Source organism: Lactuca serriola, chromosome 2 (genome assembly GCF_051521515.1).
Source record: "Lactuca serriola cultivar US96UC23 chromosome 2, Lser_US96UC23_V15, whole genome shotgun sequence".
Taxonomy (NCBI): Eukaryota; Viridiplantae; Streptophyta; class Magnoliopsida; order Asterales; family Asteraceae; genus Lactuca; species Lactuca serriola.
Genome location: NC_136409.1, coordinates 96,419,903 through 96,442,500, shown reverse-complemented (window position 1 = coordinate 96,442,500; position 22,598 = coordinate 96,419,903). Strand labels below are relative to the sequence as shown.

The following is a 22,598-nucleotide window of genomic DNA, read 5'->3' as shown; positions in this document are numbered from 1 at the left end:
CAATCTATGGGTTGGCAATTTGGCCGCCGACGTTACAGATTCAGATTTGAGGAATCTATTTGAGAAACACGGTGCCGTTGATAGCGTTACCTGTTATCCCTCAAGGAGCTACGCCTTTGTCAACATGAAGCGTCCGGCGGATGCAAAAAGGGCCAAAGAGTCCCTTCAAGGCTTTGTTTTACGTGGGAGCGCGCTGAAGATTGATTTTGCCAAACCGGTTTGTATCGCCTCATTAGGTTTTCGTGGTTGTTCTTTCTTATTAGTTTTTCAAGGAATGTTATGATATACGGATCCAAATTTTGTATATGTTTTGTTGATATATAGTTCGCACACAACAATTATCGTCTTTCAAAATCTCTTAATAACGCTAAATTTGAACAGGGAAGGGGAAATTTAACCGCGATGTTAGGGGATTCGTCTAGGGTTTCATGAAAAGAGTTTTTTGTTTTTTCTCAAAAACAAACCATCAATATGAAATTTTTATACGGTTTAAGATACAAAATAGGGAATTAGAGAACACATTCAAACACTAGTGAAATAATTTGATGTAGTATCAGTTGAACAACACGATTTATAGGCTATAGCCAAGTAAATCAGGACAATATTTCCTTTGTTTGCTATCTGACATTCTAAGCAGATCATATATTCATATTATTTACAATCTGGCGCTATTAGTTTTACCCAATTTCTCAAATTTACCACATACTCTGTTGCACGATTTTGATAGAACTGGTGTTGGGATAGGATGCCCTCACCAGTTTTATTCTCCCCCTTGTGATCGATCAACTCGATCAATAGTAAACCAATAACATTATGTTACTATTTACTAATCCTGGTAAAACTAATACAAAGAACTCCCATGGATATAGATATCTAGCAGCTGTCTTTTGGCTTTTAGAACATATGTGCGATGATGAAGGAATAACATGGTTTTCTTTACCTTACTAAAACTTCCCACCTAAGTAATAAAAAGTGATGGGGTTTCAAGTCTTGTTAAGTGCAAAGATGTAATCTACTATCTGTCAAAGGGTTCTGCTAAGCAAGCGGATGCATTATTTGACATCTAAACAAGTTCTTTTTCATACAATAATGGAGGCATAACTGCAATACAAGGTGGACAGTTTAGTTCTAAATGTTTAACTTGCAATATAAATCACTTAAGTATCCTTACAAATCCCTGGCTAAAGAGTAGATATTAATCACCTATTTTCTTCTTAAAGTCAAGCAAATAAAGTTGTGTGTTTGATTTTTCTTAAAACTTAAAGAATCAACAAAAGAGTTCTTCTCTAGAAGGTGCTTATCTCACTGGGGTAAATGTTTAAACTATTTCTTTTTTTAAAGACAAGTATTAAAATAACACATGGAGAACTCCAGTTTCTGGATCCCATATCTCATAACACATGGATATCTTGTTAGGGCTGCTTAATAGGACACATAGGCTTCCAGCCAAATATAAAATAAGGGGGATTAGTTGGGTTTAAACTTGTATCTACATGAAGAAACTATGCTACCTAATATTCATTAGCCATTCATGAAATTCAATTCAGGTCAATTTGAAAAGTGTTCTGCTCAAACTGAAATACTCTTCTTTGTTTTTTTTACCCAGTTGCTTTTAGCCTTATTTAAAACAAGCAAACATTGTTATACACTTGATCACAAACTAGGTCCTTCGATTATTTTTCTAATCCTATAGAAACTTAAAAAGTTGAGGGTATTAGAAAATCAATTTACAACCTTCTTCTGGGTTGACTGGGATCTGGAATTATGGATGAAATTGCAAATTGCAAGTCGAATTTACCTCCCAATTGAATTGTGCTCGTTGTTTTACTTGTCTCAACTTGGAAGTAATTTTTCAAACCCTCTGTGTAATTGTACTGATGTAAGAGGAAAATTAGTCATTTTAAAAAGTATAGTTTAAAAGTAATTACCTTTTTATATATCAAGTTATTCAAATAAACTGTGTAATGTGTCAGCAATACACCCCGCTTATCTAGAAGGTCACTCAACTGCCTAGCTTATAGTTATGAATTTCTTCAAGTTAACAATTAAATCAATTCCTTTATCCTTTTGTTGTCAATTGAAGCAATTCCCAGTGCGTTGTGGCTTTGTTTGTATGATTGACCTTTTTATCAACAATATTTGAGCTTTCTTGTTGGACTACAAAACAAACTCCGAAAGGCCAAATGAACCAAATTGTTAAATTCAACTTAATTTGGGACATGAACATTTTCCAGTTTCCTTTATACTGTAAACCGTCAAGTCTCTTTTAATCTTGTTACCATTTTCTGAACTATATATATAATTCCCAGTTAATCTTGTAATTGTATAGTTATATTATGAATAACATATGTTTGATTTATCTATATTAACATCTATTTGATGCCACGTTGGTTTGGTGGCCCAACCTTTTAAATAATTTGTTTATTAAATACAAACCTTTTAAATAATTTGTTAGAGCGTACAATGGACTTCCCTTATGTTAAAAATCTGTATAGTATCAAAGCTATTAGTAACATTGTGATTAGAATAGTGAAGTTATATCATTATGTTTTATAAAACTGTTTCTTCCGTTAGATATCTAACTCGTACGCTCAGTTTTATAAGCTGTTGACATTTAGATTTTTCATTCAAAATACTTATTAGCACTCATTCTACACAGAGGATTAAAATGATAATTTTCTATCATTGATACCTCTTATACTGCATAATTATCAAACAAATAAACACAGAGGGTAAAAATGATTCATTGCAATGCTCCCTTCCAGTTTTTGAGGTAAAAATGATTCATTCTAATGCTAGTTCCTGAACGTAATCTACCCTCTTGAAAAACAGAGAAAAAGCTCAATTAGGATGCCATATCATTTAACACAATCAGCCAAACAACAAGCCTAAAACTATACTATGCTTGCTTGAAAATGAGAAGATGATGTATAGTCTTTTTATAGGTATTTAGGCTCACCTTTTCTCTGTGTTATTAGCTCTCAGTCTAGTATTTATCTTATTGGCAGGCTAAACCCTGCAAGAGTCTGTGGGTAAGTGGCATCAGCAGTTCCACTACCAAGGAAGATCTAGAGGAAGAATTTTCCAAATTTGGTAAATTTGAGGATTTCAAATTCCTAAGAGATAAGAATACAGCATACATTGATTATTCCAGACTAGATGATGCATCAAAGGCTCTTAAAATGATGCATGGCAAGAAAAGAGGGGGATCTGTCATTCGTGTCGACTATCTAAGATCTCAACCTAAAAGAGTAAGTCATTGGTTCAAATGAATATTGTTAAAAAAAATTGGAATGTAAGGGTAAAATGGTTATTTAGTTTTGTTGAGATGGTTTATTCAATCTAGAAAAGAAAAGAAAAGAAAAGTCTTAATGTACACAACACATGATACAGGACTTAATGGGGGGATTGTTACATTTCCACGTGTAAGTAACAATCCCCACCCACCCTTTTAACAATATTAAATAAATAAACTGGAAAACAGGAAAGGAGGTTTTGTGGATGTAGATTAGTCATCAACATGTATTGCATATTTTATCCTGTTTTGACTATGTAACTAACAGGACCAGGGTCCTGATTTCCGTGATGCAAAGGAAGGACAGCATTTCAGAAGTATGGGTCCACATGATTCACCATGGTTACCTCCAGATAGTGTTAAAAATTACCCTGATGCTTCATATTATGGTCCCAAAAGGCAACAGGTTATAACCTAGTACTAGTTGTTGTTCAATTTATGCCTTCTTTGCGTTTCCACAGAAGTAATGATATGATAGAAAAACATATGGCATCATTTACCTGTTATTTTTCTATAGTGTCATTATTTCTAAAAATACACATTAGGGCGGGGTTGGTTCACAAAATGTTTTTGGAAGGAGTTGAATCTTTTAAACAAATTGTAGTTTGTGGTGTGTTTGGTCGGTTAGCAGAAAGTGAAATGGAAATCATTATTAAAAACTGAATAGTTATAATTTTTGCACTTATAACCAAGTTTTCTATTTTTGTTTATAGCAATTATGGGGTATTTTGGTCTTCTAAGAAGTGGGTATTTTTATTTTTATATTTTTCCAATAATCGGGTATTTTGTTATCTTTGTTAAAAAAAAAAAAACCTTCCATGCGATCCTAGGAACTGTGGAATCCATCAAACATGGAATGTGAAGGAATCTGAATCTGATGGAATTGAATTGTGTTCATTTGCAACTAAACATGAAATGGAATGGAATGGAATGTGGCACGAATTCTAATTTACAACATAATTTGTGGTGTTTTCACAGCATAATAATATATTGGGCATGGAAGGTCGAAAAGGAGACGGAGAGCAACCAAGTAATGTTTTGGTAATATCATATCCTCCCATCGTTCACATCGACGAACAAATGTTACACAATGCCATGATTTTATTTGGTGAGATTGATGACATCACAAGCTTTCCTTCAAGACATCATTATCTTGTTGAATTCAGAAGCGTAGAAGAGGCACAGCTGGCTAAAGACGGACTCCAAGGCCGTTTGTTTAACGACCCCAGAATCTCAATCATGTTTGCAACCAACGACCAAACACCAAACAAAGATATCCCTGGGTTCCACCCTCATGGAATCTTTAATGAACCACCACCTCCACAGTTGGATGCATATGGTCACCCTGTATTAATAATGCCTAATAGGCCTTATGTAGGAGGAGGACCTTTTGTCCCTCCAGACACGTTTGATCCTCCAGAGTTTCCTCCTATGAGTATGAATATGAATCCAATGGGTGTCGGTGTCGGTGTCCCTAACTGGAGAAGGTCTTCCCCTACCCCTAATCCGTCTCCTGGTCCATGGGATGTTTTTGATGGAACCCATTTGCATAGGGAACCTAAAAGACTAAGAACCGAGGGTAATATACCTTTGAGAGATATGAACGATCATGATCCATATGCTGCTGCTGGTGGTGGTGGTGGTAGACATCCTCCTGGTTGTGACTATATTTGGCGAGGCGTTATTGCTAAAGGTGGAACTCCTGTTTGTCATGCTCGTTGTGTCCCTATTAGAGACTGGATTGGATATGAGATGTAAGTGATTTTCCTTTATCTCCTATTCAGTAAAAATACTTGTTGGCTTGTCGCTTCTCTAGATATATATATATAGTAAGATGAACCAATTAATATATTTGTGTAAATCACATTTATGATTTTTGTGACCCTGCAGCCCAGAAGTGGTTAATTGCTCAGCCAGAACAGGATTAGATATGCTAGCAAAGCACTACACAGACGCAATCGGTTTCGATATCGTTTTCTTCTTGCCCGATAGTGAAGAAGACTTTGCTTCATATACAGAATTTGTACGTTACTTAGGTGACAGAAACCGGGCCGGGGTTGCTAAATTCGACGATGGAACTACCCTTTTCCTGGTCCCACCTTCGGATTTCCTTTCCAATGTTTTAAATGTTTCCGGCCCCGAACGTTTGTATGGAGTTATCCTCAAGTTCCCCCAACCACCACCACCACCACCTCAATACATCGATAAGCAGCAGATCCCTCCTCAAACTCTTCAAAATGACTACAATTTAATCATGCCAGGTGGCGGGGAGAAGCTGCTCCAAATTGATTATAGCGGTGTCCCACTCTCACATGAAGACTTAAAGTCACCGGCTCCTCAACCGCCGCCACCACAACCACAACCACAACCGGTGTCATCTACGCTCTCTTTAACACCTGAACTTATCGCAACTCTCGCTTCTTTGGCCAAAGGAAAGTTTAACGGTGCCCAACAGCAACCTTCCACCGCCACGTCAGCATCAGCATCAACAGTGGGGCCCGAGAGACCATGGGAATATGAGCCTGAACCTAGTGGACATTTAATGCAACAAGCTCAGCCACAAGTTCCACCGGGATATGGTGGTCAAGATGTGAATTTCACCATGCCGCAAGGGCAATCTGGTCATTTTGCAGTTCCAAGCCAGCAGCAATACGTACCCAATTTCCCGCAGGCCGGTGGGTATGGATTTGAACAGAAGCCGGAAGCTTTAAGTCAGGTTTATGGTGGTGGTAACATTTATCAGCCACAAAGTATGGGAGGTGAACAAAAGACGGATGCATCCTTGGGAAGTCAGATTTATGGTGGTGGTGGTAATGTTTACCAACCACAGAATATGGGAGGAGGTGAGAACTCTGGTGGTGGTGGTGTGCAGCTGCCGGAGCAAATGCAGCAGCTTCAGTCTGCACTATATGCAGCGAGTCAACAGCAACCGGTGGCTGATTTTGATGCCGATAAAAACGAGAGATATCAGTCAACACTGCAGTTTGCTACCAATCTCCTCCTCAAAATACATCAGCAGCAGCCGGGGCAAGGTAGTGGTGCTGGTGGTTCTCTTCACTGAGACTCAGGTATTATTATCAATCCCATATATATAATATTTTTTTTATTATCATAAATGAAAATGACTTTTGCTAATTGGCTTAGAGTCTAAAGATTTTATTTGATTTTTTCATCAAGGCCCCCCTTTGTGTTTGTTACACTTGGGGGACAAAAATTGCAAGTTTTTGTCTTGCCCAAAAAGGTTTCATGATTCCTCACACAGAAATAGCCCTAGAAAACTTGTCTTGTCATGTAACATATGCATCCATCTTTGTGTATGCTTTCTCCATTTTGTGGATGTAGTTTTATAAACTAGGTTTGGAGACAGGAGTATGCTGGGTTTTTTTTTTTTTTTTTTTTAGGAACTCAATTGACCATACATGCTATCTATGTGTGCATTTTAAGGTTAGTTAATTTGGAATAGATTAGTTCTGAACTCATAACCGATTTTAAAGCATATCCATCCTACAACGGCTTTTCTAGTTCATTACCACCTTGTGTACATGAAATCAGATATTCAAGTAGAGGAATATCCGTTCAAGCGATTTGTCTTTGTATTGGTTATGGCCATATATATATGTATATGTGTGTGCGTTTATCAACATTTTTTTGTAGTTTTTATTTTCACTATGATGGATAAATCAATAGGCGATCTAACAATTTCATTAAAAATACCATGATAAACGTCGTCTTTTTGTCAATAGGTGAATAATAATTTTGTTCAAAACACCAAGATAAACAAGGATATATGTTTGTTTCATGTATCTATATGTATATACAATCTAAAAGATACATTTGGAGTCGGTCGTATACGGTAGAAGAAGCTAAAAGATTATCTTTGATTCGATGATGGACAACATAATCTCCCCCTTTCGATGCTTTGGCAAGTAATCTTACGTAACATAATTAGTTTATCAATAAAATATGCTTTCTCGGATGCAAAAAGTAGATAACAAAATACAAATTTAACATCAACTAACACCATTAATAATTATTAAATATATGCTTTCTAACTTTTAAATTGGTGATCGCCTTCAATTTATCCCGTGTATTGCAAATCGTGCATCTCATCGAACAATCTTTGTGGTAAGAAGGTGAGAAATCGTAATGTAGATCTAATTGGCAGTTGTCTGCGAGACATGTTCGTGGACACTCATGGTTGACTCTTGGCAATGAATAGAAAACCGGCAATGAAGAGGCTTAAATTATTAAAATTTGTGTATTACATAGACAATTCTTAACAAACATCTTCGTATAATTATAGCAAATATACATGTCAATCGCTAGATCTAAACTATCAATGTTTGCACAATTTATATATCATAAATAAATATCGCGACAAGCTTTTTAATTTTTTCCTAAGTAAAATATGTGTATTTTTGAAAAAAAGTCATTCAAAATACTGATGATATCATGAATTTAAATATTTGTCTAATGTACAAACGCGTAAGTGATACAAAGTCAAAACGTTGGGAGTATATAAATTATTGACATCATTGTGTAAATAAAGCATTTTTATATAAATGGCTAACATGATTGTGTACTTAATGTGAAGTTGTAGGGTGAGATGGGGTTCAATCATTTCGTTTTGATACGATCAATGAATGTGGTGCATTTGGCATATCTTTCTTGGTTTGGACGACGTCATGTATATTGTTTCTTTGCGGAGTTGGCTTGGTTGGAAGATGGTGTGTTTGTTTTTCTTTCTATTTTAGGAGTAGATTTTCCGTCAACATCTTTTCTATTACACCCGTAACAAAGTAACTTTGTCCAAGAAATAGTTATGGCTTATGATAGCTCTTTTTAAACTATGCTCACAAAATGGGCTATGAACTTATTGATTTTGGTTTATGCTATAAAAAACTTTTAGCTTTTTAGAATTGAAACTTAATGAATTATCAATATGTGCTTGATTAAAATGTTGTAGGAGAAGTAAATGTGTTATTCCGTCAAGTAACCCCTCGGCTAGCTCATACCCTCAATGGGCATTATCTAAGATGTAAGTTACGTACACATATATGTTAACTCGCTAGCATAAAAGACGATTATACATACATTAATACAACACACACATGTATATATGTATATGTATGATGGCTGATGACTTTCTATTGTATATCGTAACAACACAATTTATTGAAATTATGTCACAAATGATATTTATCTTCTTTTCAATCACAAATCTAAACTCAAAATTTTGCATTGATATAGAACAGAAACAGAGAGAAATCTCATAAAACATTGGCTTTTAACGGTAATTGTCTTGATATATTTGTCACAAACACATAAACACGTTACTTTTCAAATGCCAGCCTCTTAAAAACATTATTTCTCATCCCTTTCAGTTTTGGTATAATTTGTTAAGATTTTAAATGCAACATGCTATGTATTTCTTTTTATTTGTGATGTTAGCCTATTAAATGTCTTTGTAAAAGACATTATCATTCATAACTTTTGAATTTTTGATATTATATACTTAATTTGCCAATTTAAATATAACGTTAAAATGAAAAAAAAAATTCAAAATATAAATATACTTAAAAGAAAATTCAAACAGTATTTTTTAAGTAGTTAAAAAAAATTAAATGCATTTCTAAATGCAAAACCGTAGTACCAAATTAACTAAAAAAGTTATCCAAAAACTTTTTATTATAATCATGAAAATTTTTCAAAAAAATAGCTTTAAAAATAATAATAAAAGTTAAGAAATAATATTAAATTAAAATTTCTATTGTTATCTTAAAAACCAAAAACAATATTTAACATTTGAGATAATCATAATGATCAAAATTGAATAGTTGATAAAAAGATTATTTTTAAATTAATTTAACCTTGACAATAGTTTAAATAACAATAAATTAAATATGATATTTAATTTTATTTATGTACAAATAGCCAGTAGAAGCCATTGGATAATATGATTTTAATATATGTCTATCTAAGATAATTGATCATATCAATAATTAAAAATAACTCTAAATTAAAAATTAAATTTAGTTTTTTTCACATGTAACATGTGTTGAGACGATTATTAAGATTATGTGATTTTAAGTCTTAACAGTTACCCATATTATCATATAGTTCACCAATATTACAAGGTTTTATATCAAATTAATATACAATTTAGACAAAATTTCGTGGTTGGTCTTGTGGTTTGTAAAAAACCGTGTGTTGAGGACAACTATGAAAAATGTTACGCACTTGGTCCTTATGGTTTCTAAATGTTGCCCGCTTGGCCATTTTCTATGAATCTGTTTGCTCATTTCCATTCGACCACATCATGTGCTGGGGGTATTTATGTCTTTTTACTTTCCATGATCCTTCTAATTACCATTAGAATGAGTACCTTCCAAATCTGTCTTTCGTATTTCATCTCATGTCCTACAACACAATTAATTATATTTTCCAACTAAAATTCTTGAAGCAAATGTTTTTCTACAACAAAATTATCGATCTAGCAAGTTTGTAGAAGAAAAAAATTCTTGAAATGGTGTTGATATTATGTTGAAATGGTAGAGAAGCAAAATCGATTAAGAAAGTGTGTAGATGAAAATGATCAATTTGTATGTAACGCTCCGTTTCCGCTTAATTATTTCGAAATATGATTAATAAATAAAACAAATAATTATATAATTAAAGACTAATTGTTGTAGATTTGGCAAATAGATTAATTAAATAAAAGGCATTATAAGGATGTAAAAGGGTTAATAATAATAATAACTAGAAAGGTTACCCCCGCTACGTGGGGGCCAGAAGCTTTCAATATTGTTTCCAAATCGATAAATATGACAAACGTAGAAAGTGCAAGGATGAAAAGCCCGAAGTTTGACTCAGACTGTTTTTTTCATGGTTTTATGAAAAAATGTAAAAGTTTTGACTGCAAGGATCAGAAGTTTCAAAACGGTTAAAGAATTAAAGGGGTAGGAATTAACAAATTTTTAGAAAAGGGATCAAAGTTGTCAAACTGTTAAAGTTTTGTGGCCAAACTTTAAATATTAAAAGGTTCCTAAAAAGTGTAAAAATATTGATTGCAAAGACCAAAAATGTCAAAATAGGTAAAGAATGAGGAGCAAAGTGCAGGGACCATTTCTGCCAAAAAAATGTCAAGTTTACTATTCCTAAGCTTCATATCTTTAATATATATACTAGCTAGGGTACCCCGCTCTACGGGGTTCGGTTACAACCAGACTATTAGTCTTTTGGTTTTCGGTTATGTATGTCATATATATTTACATACTAGTTGATATTCAAGCTAATCAAATAATTGAAAATTGGTTAAACCAAACTTTATTTGGTACCGTTGCAGTTGGTTAAGAACCAATAAAACTGAACCCCAATAAAATGGAACATAAGGCGGGTTTGTAGGTGAAGATTGGGGGATAAAGACTTAAAGTATACCCAAAATAAGTTAGCAGAAAGATAAATACATCAAGAAACATAGGAATAATCAAGAAAGTTAATTTCTTGATGCCTTGTTTCGACTGTCTTTCTTTTTTTAACAAAGGAAAAATGAAACACTTCATGAAAATAACAATAATTTCCAATCTATCATTGTAGATCAGATACATAATAACAACTTCATTTATGGTTTTTAGTTTAACAGATTAATAGAAATATTTAACCAAAATGAAATACACTAAATGTATACTCATATATATATATATATATATATATATATATATATATATATATATATATATTATATATATATAATTTATGATCATACCTTTCATTAAAAATAATTGTTAGATGAAGAAATGGTCTGTCATTTTATATTAAAAATTGTTGATTCAGACATGGCCGTTATTAAAGAAGTCAACTGACACTTGTTTTCACCGAACAACTCCCATTGTTCATTTCTGCCATAATCCCCACTGCTATATATATAAACCCACTTGCTATAAATCTCTGTTAAATTTTTTAATTTTATTAAAACATCACTTAATAATAATAATAATAATATCAATAATTGGTCATCAAAATTAGAGTTATTAAAAGAAGGCATACCTCGTCCTTTTGCAAGTGATGCATCTTCCTTTTCTTGAACAAAATAACCATGTATTTGTTCTCCCAACCGCACATGCATATCCTGATAAAAAAATCAACAAAATAATTAATATGAAAATAAACTGACATTTCTTGCATTTATCCTAATCAACTAAATGAAAGAAGTAGCAATGTACTTTCATTTTACAGTTTAACATGAAAGCAAGTTGCTATATTAGATATTATAGTAACTTAAAAGAAAACAAAAATTAAAAAAATATATATGGAAGTAAGATACTTTATTAAAAAAAAGATCATCTTCTCAGAATCTATATGCGTTATGGAAACCTGTAAGTTAAATCCAAGGGACACTAAAACTGGATTTAATTAATTCAGAAAGAATGAGTAGAAATATGGAGCAAACAAACCACATTTCGATAGCCATTGAATAATGAGTAGCACCCAAAAGGACTTTAGGAGTTGTATACTAAATGGTCAATATCTGAAATGGTAGAAATTATGAGTAAACTTGAAATTAATTTTTTAAAGAAATTTTACCATTTTGTCATATATACCTCATGAGTATACCTCTTAATTGGTAGAGTAAAAGCTCTGGCAAGTCCATGGTCTGCTATTTGAAGTATCAATGTCTTTTTATCCATCAAAAGATTGTGGGGCTTAAGATCCCTGAAACAAATGAGAAAAGAATTAATTTTTTTTGAGTTTTCAAGATTGGAAGAAGATCTAATCTACCTGTGTAATATGCCAGGAGCATGGCAGAAAGCAACGCCCTTACAAAGCTGGTACATCATGTACTGCATTAAACAACATAAAATGTCAAAAAAATAATAGACTTCCACTTATCTACCGATTATAGTAACATACTTGTTCCTTTTACAAAAAAAACAATATATATACTCTTTCATACCAAAACGACAATATACTTTCCTTGAAACTGTTCCATCTGGGAATCTTCCATTCTCTTGTCATTCTAAGAGGAGGTGATTTCTTACAATCTCTCCATAGGAAAATGCTGGATAAAATAAGCTGGAAATCAAAAGGAATACAATTAGGTTCTTCATTATGAAGCAACTCTAAAATTATACCTAGTCACATGAAATAAATATGCTGAAGATTTCTGCAAGAAAATGAATAGTTGCATAAAGTCATATTTGTATCCTCCATTACTCTGTGACAATGTAGTCAAAATTCCGTGCCATGATTACCGAATTTAAACTTTCCATCAACTATCACTTAAAAAAAATCACCTTTAAAGGATTCGCGAAAAACATGTCATATTGACAAAAAAAAGAGAGTAAATTTTGAACTCTTAGCAGAACATAAGGACAAAAAAAAACAATAATGATTTAAATTAGGCATGAGTATTTTACCTACAGTCCCCTCCCCTCCCTTATCCAGCTGCAAGAATCTTTCAATTATACAAATCAGAAGCGGAAATTGCTTTACAACAAAGAACACGAAAATTAAAAAAGATACTCTGGTATTTAAAAATCTCACCTGATTGGAATTGAGAACTGAGAATTTATGGGGTTATCCTTGTCATTCTACTTTCTTCGAATTCCCACAATAAACATGATACCTTTACATTGGGGCAGTTTTTCTTACATAATAGGTAGTTTAAAGCATGATATATAGAAAACGTACAAACTTTTTTTAAAAAGTTTAAATTTTTCAAAAAAGGTTGGGGGTCGAAAAAAACTTTTTACTTGTTTATCATTTGTACCTAATCAGTATGACGATTTGAATAAGAATTAGACCTTTATGTTACCGTGTTACAAGATCTGGTAGTGAAGGATAACTTCGTATTGAAAGGTCCAAAATATCCTGCAACCAAAGATCCGTGTTATAATCAAGAATTAAAAAATAGGCGGTACACTACATGACACATATAAGCAACTGAAATCAGTAATGGGCAATAAGCAACATCAAATTCGCTATTCTTTTAATTTGCTAATATTGTATCCTTGTTGCATGAGTGGCTTGTTACTCTAAAGAAAAAAAAATCTGTAAATGAGAAGATGCTTTAAATGAATTGGTAAGCTTTTCTTTTAATCTTTTAATTTTGCAACTGTTTATATAAAGAAGCTAATCTGCAAAACTTCTATTTTTTCAAAATTTCTAAAAATAGTCACCTTGTCTCCATCTGAATAAAGGATATGTGACTAATGAAGTAGTCAATCCGAACGCATATCCACCAATTGAAGGATGTTTAATCATTGCAACCTCTTTAAAACCTTTTGTGGGTTGATCTGCATCATTATATATAGATGACAATCATAATACAAAAACATCTTGTCTTTTTCATAGTTCGACCTAAAAATTACCTGGAAAAGTGGTTCCATTAATCTATTTGGATGCATTGTAGATATGGATAACAAATGAAACCCCCCTGAAATAAGTAGAAGTAGATGTGAATGTTGTTGTTCTTGCCAAGTACCAACCAATATCGTACTATTTAGCATAGCAAACTATTAAGGATTTTTCTGTCATTAGATGGTCAAAAACACAATCAACAGGTACTGATTCATTTTCAGTAGGTATTGAAAAAAAATGGAAAAATTAACAAAAAACTTTGAATGAACCTTATGTTTCAAGTGGGTCTTTGGAACATGTTCTTGGGATAACATTTCACTCTTTTTGCACTGTTAGAAAACACCTACACTCATCATCCATCTACAGTTGTGCTTCTTCCTTCCCCTGTCAAACATCAAACAAATGACAACACTCAAACACAATGGTACCATTACAATCTTTATAAGTAAAATAAACTGATAAACAACCAAAAATGTATCCTGCACATCACAGTTGAACACATCCAAAGGAAACATGTGTTCCCTTTTATATCTGTCAAGCGAAACCCCAAACCCATACACAATTGTTATTCATATTCTTCCTGTCAATCTCATATTCTAAAAAAAACAGGAGTTGACTATTCATCTTTTAGGATAACTTTAATATATATATCGATATCTATCAAAAAACAAATCCGTGTGATGAGGTGGTCTCCGCCTAGGGCAGCGCCGATGACCACTGTCACAGACGGTCGGTCCATGTCGGGTAAATGGAAGATGATGAGAAGTAGAATAGGTGGAGGAATATTTGGCACAAAAATAACCCTAAGGTTTTATAAGGGTTTCGTACCTGAGATTTATCGGCCAATAGTTGCGGATCCATGGCAAGATGACACTGTAGATGAAGCACCTGTGGCGGTCTTCGCTCTCCATTACTGCTTGAGGGCTTCCTCCTTCTTCCGTGTGATGAGGTGGTTTCCGCCTAGGGCGGCGCCGATGACCGGTGTCACAGACGATCAATATTCGATCGGAAGTGTTGAGTGGGTAAAGCACACAAAAAGTTTGAGCGGAAGAAACTTCTGAATAAGCGGAATGGGAAGATATTTGATAAGAGAGGCGGTGGGAAGGATCTAGAAGTGAAACAACAGCAACGATGAACAACACGTGTACAAAAAAAATCAAACAATTCAATAAAACACCTGTATAGTTTACTATTCTGCCAAAAACGCCCAAGTTTACAAAAAATATACGTAAGGGACCATTTTGCCAAACTGTTCACCAGTTCACTATTCATGTTGGAAGCCAAGTTTAATATATATATATATATATATATATATATATATATATATATATATATATATATATTAATAATAATAAGTTGGAAAACATAAGTCCAGGGTTGATTTCATAATTTTCAAAAACTACTAATATAAAGAGACATTTTAGGGATAAACCCAAATAAACATATCTGATCCTTCTCTCTCTATCGATCATTCCATTTTCCCGATTCTTCACTGACTCCATCGACCTCCTCCCTAATTCCATCGGCACCTCCCTCCACCCCCGCCTCTGCCTCCAATGCTCACCCTTACCTGTATCAATGACCAACACAGTCTAGGATTCGTTGTTGTCGATCATCTCGACTCCATTGAAGGTGCGGTCTCTTCTCCTTCATCCATACGTCTATAGAAGACCACTCATACATCTACCTACCATTCTCTTTGCTGAAGATCCTCCAGCCTCCCTCTCATCTCTGTCAAGCATCGATAATTCATTATTAATCGAAAAAAATCGATTAAGATCATGGATCACAAATACCAACTGCCTCCATCTCATCTGATCGCCTCCATTTGCAAATAAGAATCGATTTATCTTCTTCTGTTTCGATTTGAATGCTTTGGTCGATCTCTTTCCTCTAAATCAATCTAGTTTGGTGAATTTGTTATGCATTACAGCAATCAGAAGCAATCGTAACAGGTTCGTCTTTTAATCCTCAATTAGAATCTTATGCCTCATGTTGATTGTGTTTCTTGAAGCTATTTTGAAATCGTTGATTATCTTTTGATTATTTATTTATGATTTATTAATGGATCTTTGTAATTTTGATTACCTGTATTCCGTTGCTATCACATAAATCTCCATCTTCATCGCATTCCAGAACTCACCGCACCGATGGCGGTGTCGATCCGAAATTCGTAACCAGAGTCCGAAATCCATCGTCTCCTTTGTCAGTTGTCTCCTTATTCATTGCATCAAGTAAGGTGAAGACTCTATGCAGATCATTGAAATGCAGGATCTTTCGAATTTGTATTCTTAGCCACAAAATGCGGTGGCGTTTCCGTTTAGGTCGTGTCATCATCCACTTCGTCTCCAGTAAGTTCATTCTCATATGCAATTTCTTTGTTGCTCATTACTCGAATTTAGCATTTCAAGCTCACTACAGTGAACGACTAGGTTTAATTATAAAAAGAAAAAAGAAGACAAACAATGCTTTTAAATATTGGTGCTCGATCAAAGTTCAGTGGATCATTCACCCAAGTTACTATGATAAAAGCTTTTCATTTAGATGTGGATCCATTCAGATATTCATTACTAACTTCATCAATTGGCTTTATATAAAAGATGGTTCCAAAGTTTTAGTTAAAGGAAACGCTTGTTCTGATTCTCATGATTCATTGCTTAAAGGTCATAAAAAGCTGTGTGATTCATCAAAAAAGATGCCATGGGAGAGTGGGAGAATGCCAACAACAAACAAGAATATCCTTCAGTTGCTCCATTATTTTACTAATCAGTTCATGTTAGGATGGTATAATGGTAATTACTGTATTCTCAATGAAACTATCTGTTGTTATCCGTGGTGTCATTACTAATTACTAATTAGTCCGTATGTATTCTCAATAGTGTTAATGCAGTCAATTCGTGAGGATATTGAGAAAGAACACCATGCTATTGAAAACAACGATGTTGTTATATTCTTCCAGGTTGCTGAATTTATTATGTCTTTCCATAATCACGAGTTACTTGCTACCTGTGGGATTTGTTTTACTGTTTTTGGCACCATTTGTTAGCGAATGGTGCCCCTTTTACTACACCAGTTCTATGGCTATTGGAGTTATAGTTGTTCTTCTCATATTACTCTATCAGGTACGTCTCTCTCTCTCTCTCTCTCTCTCTCTCTCTCTCTCTTAATAGTAGACTGAAGAAAAGGAAATATATTTTCTTCTGTTGTGTAACGCCATTTTAGCAATATCTTTAATTTTTTTCTAATTATATTATCTTTATTATGTAATGCCATTTTAGCAATATCTTTAATTGTTTTCTTATTATATTATCCCTTACAATTCATCTAAGTTGATAGAAACAACTCATATACAGGATTTGGGACACCAAGTATCTTTTGTGGTTTCTAAAATGTTTTGTTTTTTGCTTTGTATTCTATAACCTTTCTAGCTTGGAGCAGGATATTTTGTGGTGCATAGCCTCTCAACATTTCTAAATTCATTTCTCCAAAAATTTGGGATAAGTCAAGAAGTTTAGAACCCAGTAAGTCCCTCATTTTTACACTATTGGTTACTTTACGGCTTAGAATTATAATCTATTGATCGTACATAAAAGTTTATTTAACCTTGCAGGTTTCTGTTTTTGTGGTGCTTGGAATCATTTTGTTAGGAGCTGGTTTCGGATATTGGCTGGTGAGAAAATATATTATTTCTGAAGATGGAGAAGTTGATGTTGGAGTTGCAGTCACATGTATTATCCTGGTAGGTTACTATATTCATTAATTAACTCATATTTCCAAAAGTGGTTCATGATTTAATGAATTCTATGTTTTACTTGCTTATATCTAAGGCTTATGTTATCTTTTTTAGAGCACGAAAGTCACCCCTTTGGCAATGGCTGCAGTGGGGTCTTGTTTGGGTGTATACTACATGGTCATGAAGATTGTAAGGAAAATGCCATGTAGGATCTATGCAACCTTCAAAGAGCTCAACCTTGGTATGATGGAGAAGGAATGGAATGTATCATTCCATTGGAATGGACGATTCCTGAATGAATGTAATTCCTTCCATTTTTTGGAATTTATGAAGATGAACAATTTTGTTAGCCCTAAAGTTGCTTATGAAACAGCAACTGCTTGCAGGTACAGTTAGATGAATTTTAATAAATTCAACTATATATATGAGAAACTAATATCTTGCTCCTTGATAAAACTATTACAAAAATAGAAAATTACTAATTTCCTGTATTTCTTCTTGCAGAATGTATCATTCCATTAGAATGGACGATTCTTGAATGAATATAATTCCTTCCATTTTCTGGAATTTATGAAGAGGACCAATTTTGTTACCCCTAAAGTTGCTTATGAAATAGCAACTGCTTTGCATGTATAGTTTGATGAATTTTACTAAATTCAACAATATATATATGAGAAACTAATATCTTGCTCTTTGATAAAACCATTACAAAAAAAAAGTTTGCTAATTTTCTGTATTCCTTCTTGCATTTGCAGATTTGCTCTTGATATTGACCTTGATGCTCCAAAAATTAGAATTCCTATAAGATTAAATGCCTCATCAAAGTATAACAGTCATTTTCGTTTGGATTTTGGTCATTTTAAATTGAGGAAAGAGGTATATTTTAATTAATCTTTGGGATATTTTGTGTTCCATCATTAATTTCTGATTCGGTGGCCAATAAACTAATCCATTAGTATAATATATAAATGAAAATATAATTTTATTGAAGTACTTTGGTTACAAACTTTACATATTAATTACATGTGATTCACATGTAAATCACAAGTGAATCACATATGAATTACATGTGATTCACATGTAAATCACAAATGCATCACATATCAATTACATGTGATTTACATGTAAATCACAAGTGAATCACATATGAATTACGTCTATATGCACACATGCATTTTGTGTAAGTGTTCTTCGTTAATTATTTTTTAAAATTTTCTTGTAAATTTCACATATAAATCTTAAAAGATACAATCACATGTGAATATCACATTATATAATCACATATGAATCTTACATGATATATACATATGCATGTTCTTGCATTAATCAATTTTTTTTATTTTCCTGTAGATTTTGAAGAATTTTTGGAAAATATTGAAGATGTGAAAAGTGATAAATTGAAGAAAATATGAAAATCTTAATATGAAGAAATGATAACACTGTGAATCTTTGTAGTTTTCTTATATTTTATTTTGTATCGAATAAAATACTTGTATTATGTTTATAGATTGATTAACAAAAATGAGATTTTTTATAATTTACTTATGAATTTTATAGTATAAGAAATATGCATATATGCATTTGAAAAAATATGCATATATACACCTAAAACGTTGATTTTTTTGTTAAAAAAATGCAGTTTTGAAAAAAATTGCATTTTTTTATAAAAATCGCAGTTTTTTTTTTTTTTTTTTTTTTTTGAAAAAATGCAGTTTTTTTGAAAAATAAAATACAGTTTTTTTCTAGAAAAAATAGGTTTTTTTTTTTTTGAAAAAAAGATGCAGTTTTTTTTAGAAAAAAAACTGTTTTTCATTTTTTTATTGAAAAATTAATGTGTTTTTGAAAAAACTACAAAATCTCCATTTTTAAAAAAATCCAAAATTATTTTTTTTTTCAAAAAAATAAATCCAAAATTTTGAGTTATTTTGTTAATTTTTAGACATTGATATTAATATATTAATTAAATAACACAAAAAGTTAAACATTAAATGAGATTGGTAAGATGACGATCATGTCGTTAACGAATTACTTTTGATCCAACGCTCTACTTTTAGTTCTCGGGTTATTGGGAAACTTTGAGTTCTGAACCGGTCTCAACCCTATATATATATATATATAGTGCTATGTTATTTTGTTTTTTACATTTATTGTGTGCTAGAATGCACCAATAGAAATTTAGTAAATTAAATAATTATTTAATTAAATAATTATAGATATTAAATGATTTCCATAATTATATGTATATTAAATGATATCCATAATTATAAATCTCTTTTTATGGAAACTAATTAAATCCGTCGTTAATGCCAGCAATAACATTCTTTCAGAATTAATTTGCATCTAGGTTTTTATATATGAGTTCGTACCTTGTTTCAAGACTCAATCACTTAAAATACAATAAAGTTGTATGGAATATGAAGAACGAGAGTGTATTCTACTAGAATACACTCTCATTCTGCTGCAATACACTCTCATTCTTCTAGATATGAATTTATTCTGAAAGAATATTATTGTTGACATTAATTACGAATTTAATTAGTTTCCATAAAAATGAGTTATAAGTATGGATAACATTCAATATACATATAATTAATATTAAATTCCTATTGGTGCATTCTAGCACACAATAGATGTGAAAAACATTTGAATCTACCTCTCTCTCTCTCTCTCTCTCTCTATATATATATATATATATATATATATATATATATATATATATATATATATATATATATATATAGGGAGTGGTTCAAATGAGAACCACAAAAGATTAAGAGCCCTAAGAACCTCCATTAATTAGTAAAGATGTACATGATACTCTTATAAAACATGTTAAAATTCCTTTTTTTGTCCTTTTGGTACAAAAAGTGCAAAAATGTAATTTTTACAATCTAATATTTTAATTTGTATATCTCTTATATTTTAACACAAGACTGATATAAAATACAACTTTATACACTCCATTTACAGTTTATTGCAAAAACTTCACAATTTAATACAAACTATTTTACAATAATTCACTAATTCAAATAAGTCAAAAGCACAAACTCCACCACCACCACACGCTGCCACCAAACACCCGTAGCAACATCGCAACCATATTTTCTTCCAAATCAGGTCTGTAAATAAAGTCATGCATTAACAGCTTAAATACTATAATCACAGTCTAACAAAGCTTACTAATTCACTCATCATGAATTTAATGCAAAATAATTATAAAAACTAATATAGTCTTCCATATTTATACCACAAAAAAATAAATATATTCACAAATAGATTAAAACAAACATTTATACATAAATCAGTCATATTTTAACACATAATTCATCAAAAGTTTACAGCTTAATAAAATCAATTCACAGTTCAGTACATAAAATTCACAGTTTAGTATAAAAAAATTGACAGTTTAATGCACAAAAATTATACATTCACAACTATGTTCTCAACTTAAAACTTACATAGATATACTTTAAGATCTATAGGTTAATGCTTCTTTCAAAGTTTATTTACAAAAAATATCACAACTTAAATTTTAAATGCTTTATTCAAAATTAGATTAAATGAGATCTACATATAATGGTACTTTTATCTCATAGATGGATACCATGAATTATAAAAAAATTCATAGCTTAATACAACCAATTCACAAAAAAATACACTCAATTCACAACTTAATACAGTCAATTCACAACTTAATACAATTAATTTACAACTTAATACAATCAAGTGATGGTTTAATAAAAAATATTCACAGCTTATTTACAAATACATTTACATTTTCAGATTTATAGGCTAGTGTTTATTTCAAAGTTTATTTACAAAAATATTCACAATTTAATTTTTACATACTTAATTGAAAATCATATAAATCATAATAAATCATATGTTAACAACTTAAAACTTATGTTTTTCATTGAAACATTCATATTTTTGTAAAAAAAATTGTGTCTTAACAGCTTAATCCTTATAAAAAAACTCATACATTTACAACTCAAAATGTAGGTAATTCATTGAAACAATCAGATATGTATAAAAATCATGTATTCACAGCTTAAAACATATAAAAAATCGTGTATTCACGACTTAAAACTTATAAAAAATCATGTATTCACATTTTAAAATATATTTTTTTATTAATAAATGTTAAAACTAACATTAACATAACTAAACAATAAATGAAGCATTAAAATGTTACAATTCATAATTTAAAAACCCTAAATTAACATTATTTGAGAAAATACTAACATAAGAAAAATATAAAAGTTCAAAACTATTAATGTATTTACAACATTCACAGTTTAAAATTTATGTTTTTTTATTAAATCACTTAAATTTGTACAAAATATCTTTTATTCATAACTTAAAACTTATAAAAATCATGCATTCGTAGTTTAAAACTTATAAAAATCATGATAATATATATATATATATATATATATATATATATATATATATATATATATATATATAATCATGCATTCATAGTTTAAAATTTATAAAAATCATGCCTTGTAGGATAATGTAAAGAACAAAGAGTTCATGATGTGAATGTATAATATTTAATATATTAAACTATGAATTTGTTGTATTAAGTTGTGAATTTTGCATATTAAACGGTAAATTGACTGTATTAAGCTATGAATTAATTGTATTAAATTGTGAATTTACTTTATTAATGTGTTTTTTTTGTGAATTTTGTGTTTGCTTATGAAATATTAAATGAAAGAAGCATTATACAAAAATATGGGCTTCTCTAATTTTGAATAAAGTATGTAAAATTTAAATTACGGATATTGTATAAATAAACTTTGAAAAAACACTACGTTTCAGATCTAACTAAAGGTATACATTTAAGTTTCAAGTTGAGAATATAGTTATAAATGTATAAGTTTTGTTTATTAAATTGTGAATTTATTATATTTACTTGTGAACATTGTGTACTAAACTATAAATTGACTGTATTAACTTGTGAATTAAAGCTATAAAACTGTAAAATGACTGTATTAAGTTGTGAATTAACTACCAAGTGATCCTATGACAGAAAGCACAAATCAAATTCATAGTTTGAGCTCTGTTGGAAATCTATGTAGAAACCAAAAGAATTTTTGTAGCATCACCTTGATGTATGGGTGAAAAACAACTAGAGAATGAGAAGCTAAAACTAATCTTGTAAATATAAGTGCCTCAATCTTCAGATTTGAGGTTGAAGAT

The 22,598-nt window shown here is 31.5% G+C and overlaps 2 protein-coding genes and 1 long non-coding RNA gene across 8 annotated transcripts in view; 2 read left to right on the top strand and 1 right to left on the bottom strand.

The window, feature by feature from the left end:
• FPA (RNA binding protein) overlaps positions 1-8,214 on the top strand; it is an 8,412-nt gene extending 198 nt beyond the window's left edge. The window contains exons 1-6 of one of the 2 annotated variants that reach the window (XM_079024306.1): positions 1-217; positions 3,009-3,251; positions 3,564-3,701; positions 4,274-5,049; positions 5,186-6,363; positions 7,896-8,214. The exon at positions 1-217 is cut by the window's left edge and continues 198 nt beyond it. In XM_079024306.1, the coding sequence (XP_078880432.1) occupies positions 1-217; positions 3,009-3,251; positions 3,564-3,701; positions 4,274-5,049; positions 5,186-6,356 (2,545 nt within the window). In that variant the 3' untranslated portion in view covers positions 6,357-6,363; positions 7,896-8,214. Of the gene's footprint in view, positions 218-3,008; positions 3,252-3,563; positions 3,702-4,273; positions 5,050-5,185; positions 6,364-7,889 lie in introns of both variants that reach the window. The other variant, XM_079024305.1, reaches the window with a different exon arrangement.
• Positions 8,215-9,387: 1,173 nt separating this feature from the next.
• On the bottom strand, positions 9,388-14,716 carry LOC145090366 (cell division control protein 2 homolog D-like). Of its 5 annotated transcripts, XM_079028617.1 has the most exons (10): positions 14,483-14,716; positions 13,924-14,038; positions 13,666-13,730; positions 13,474-13,590; positions 12,249-13,165; positions 12,074-12,135; positions 11,896-12,007; positions 11,749-11,822; positions 11,342-11,423; positions 9,388-9,715 (listed from the first exon to the last, which is right to left on the bottom strand). In XM_079028617.1, the coding sequence occupies exons 5-8, from the start codon at positions 12,297-12,299 to the stop codon at positions 11,808-11,810; spliced, it is 240 nt and encodes a 79-aa protein (XP_078884743.1). In that variant the 5' UTR covers positions 12,300-13,165; positions 13,474-13,590; positions 13,666-13,730; positions 13,924-14,038; positions 14,483-14,716; the 3' UTR covers positions 9,388-9,715; positions 11,342-11,423; positions 11,749-11,807. The 5 variants fall into 5 exon arrangements, 4 of the variants coding, with proteins under 4 accessions (XP_078884743.1, XP_078884740.1, XP_078884741.1 ...); XR_013701519.1 differs by having other exon boundaries at positions 11,909-12,007; positions 12,074-13,165; XM_079028614.1 differs by having other exon boundaries at positions 11,749-12,007.
• Positions 14,717-17,270: 2,554 nt separating this feature from the next.
• LOC145090365 (uncharacterized) lies at positions 17,271-18,166 on the top strand. The gene is made up of 3 exons (XR_013701518.1): positions 17,271-17,393; positions 17,502-17,773; positions 17,892-18,166. It is a non-coding gene; the product is annotated as an uncharacterized LOC145090365 (long non-coding RNA).
• Positions 18,167-22,598: the final 4,432 nt, after the last annotated feature.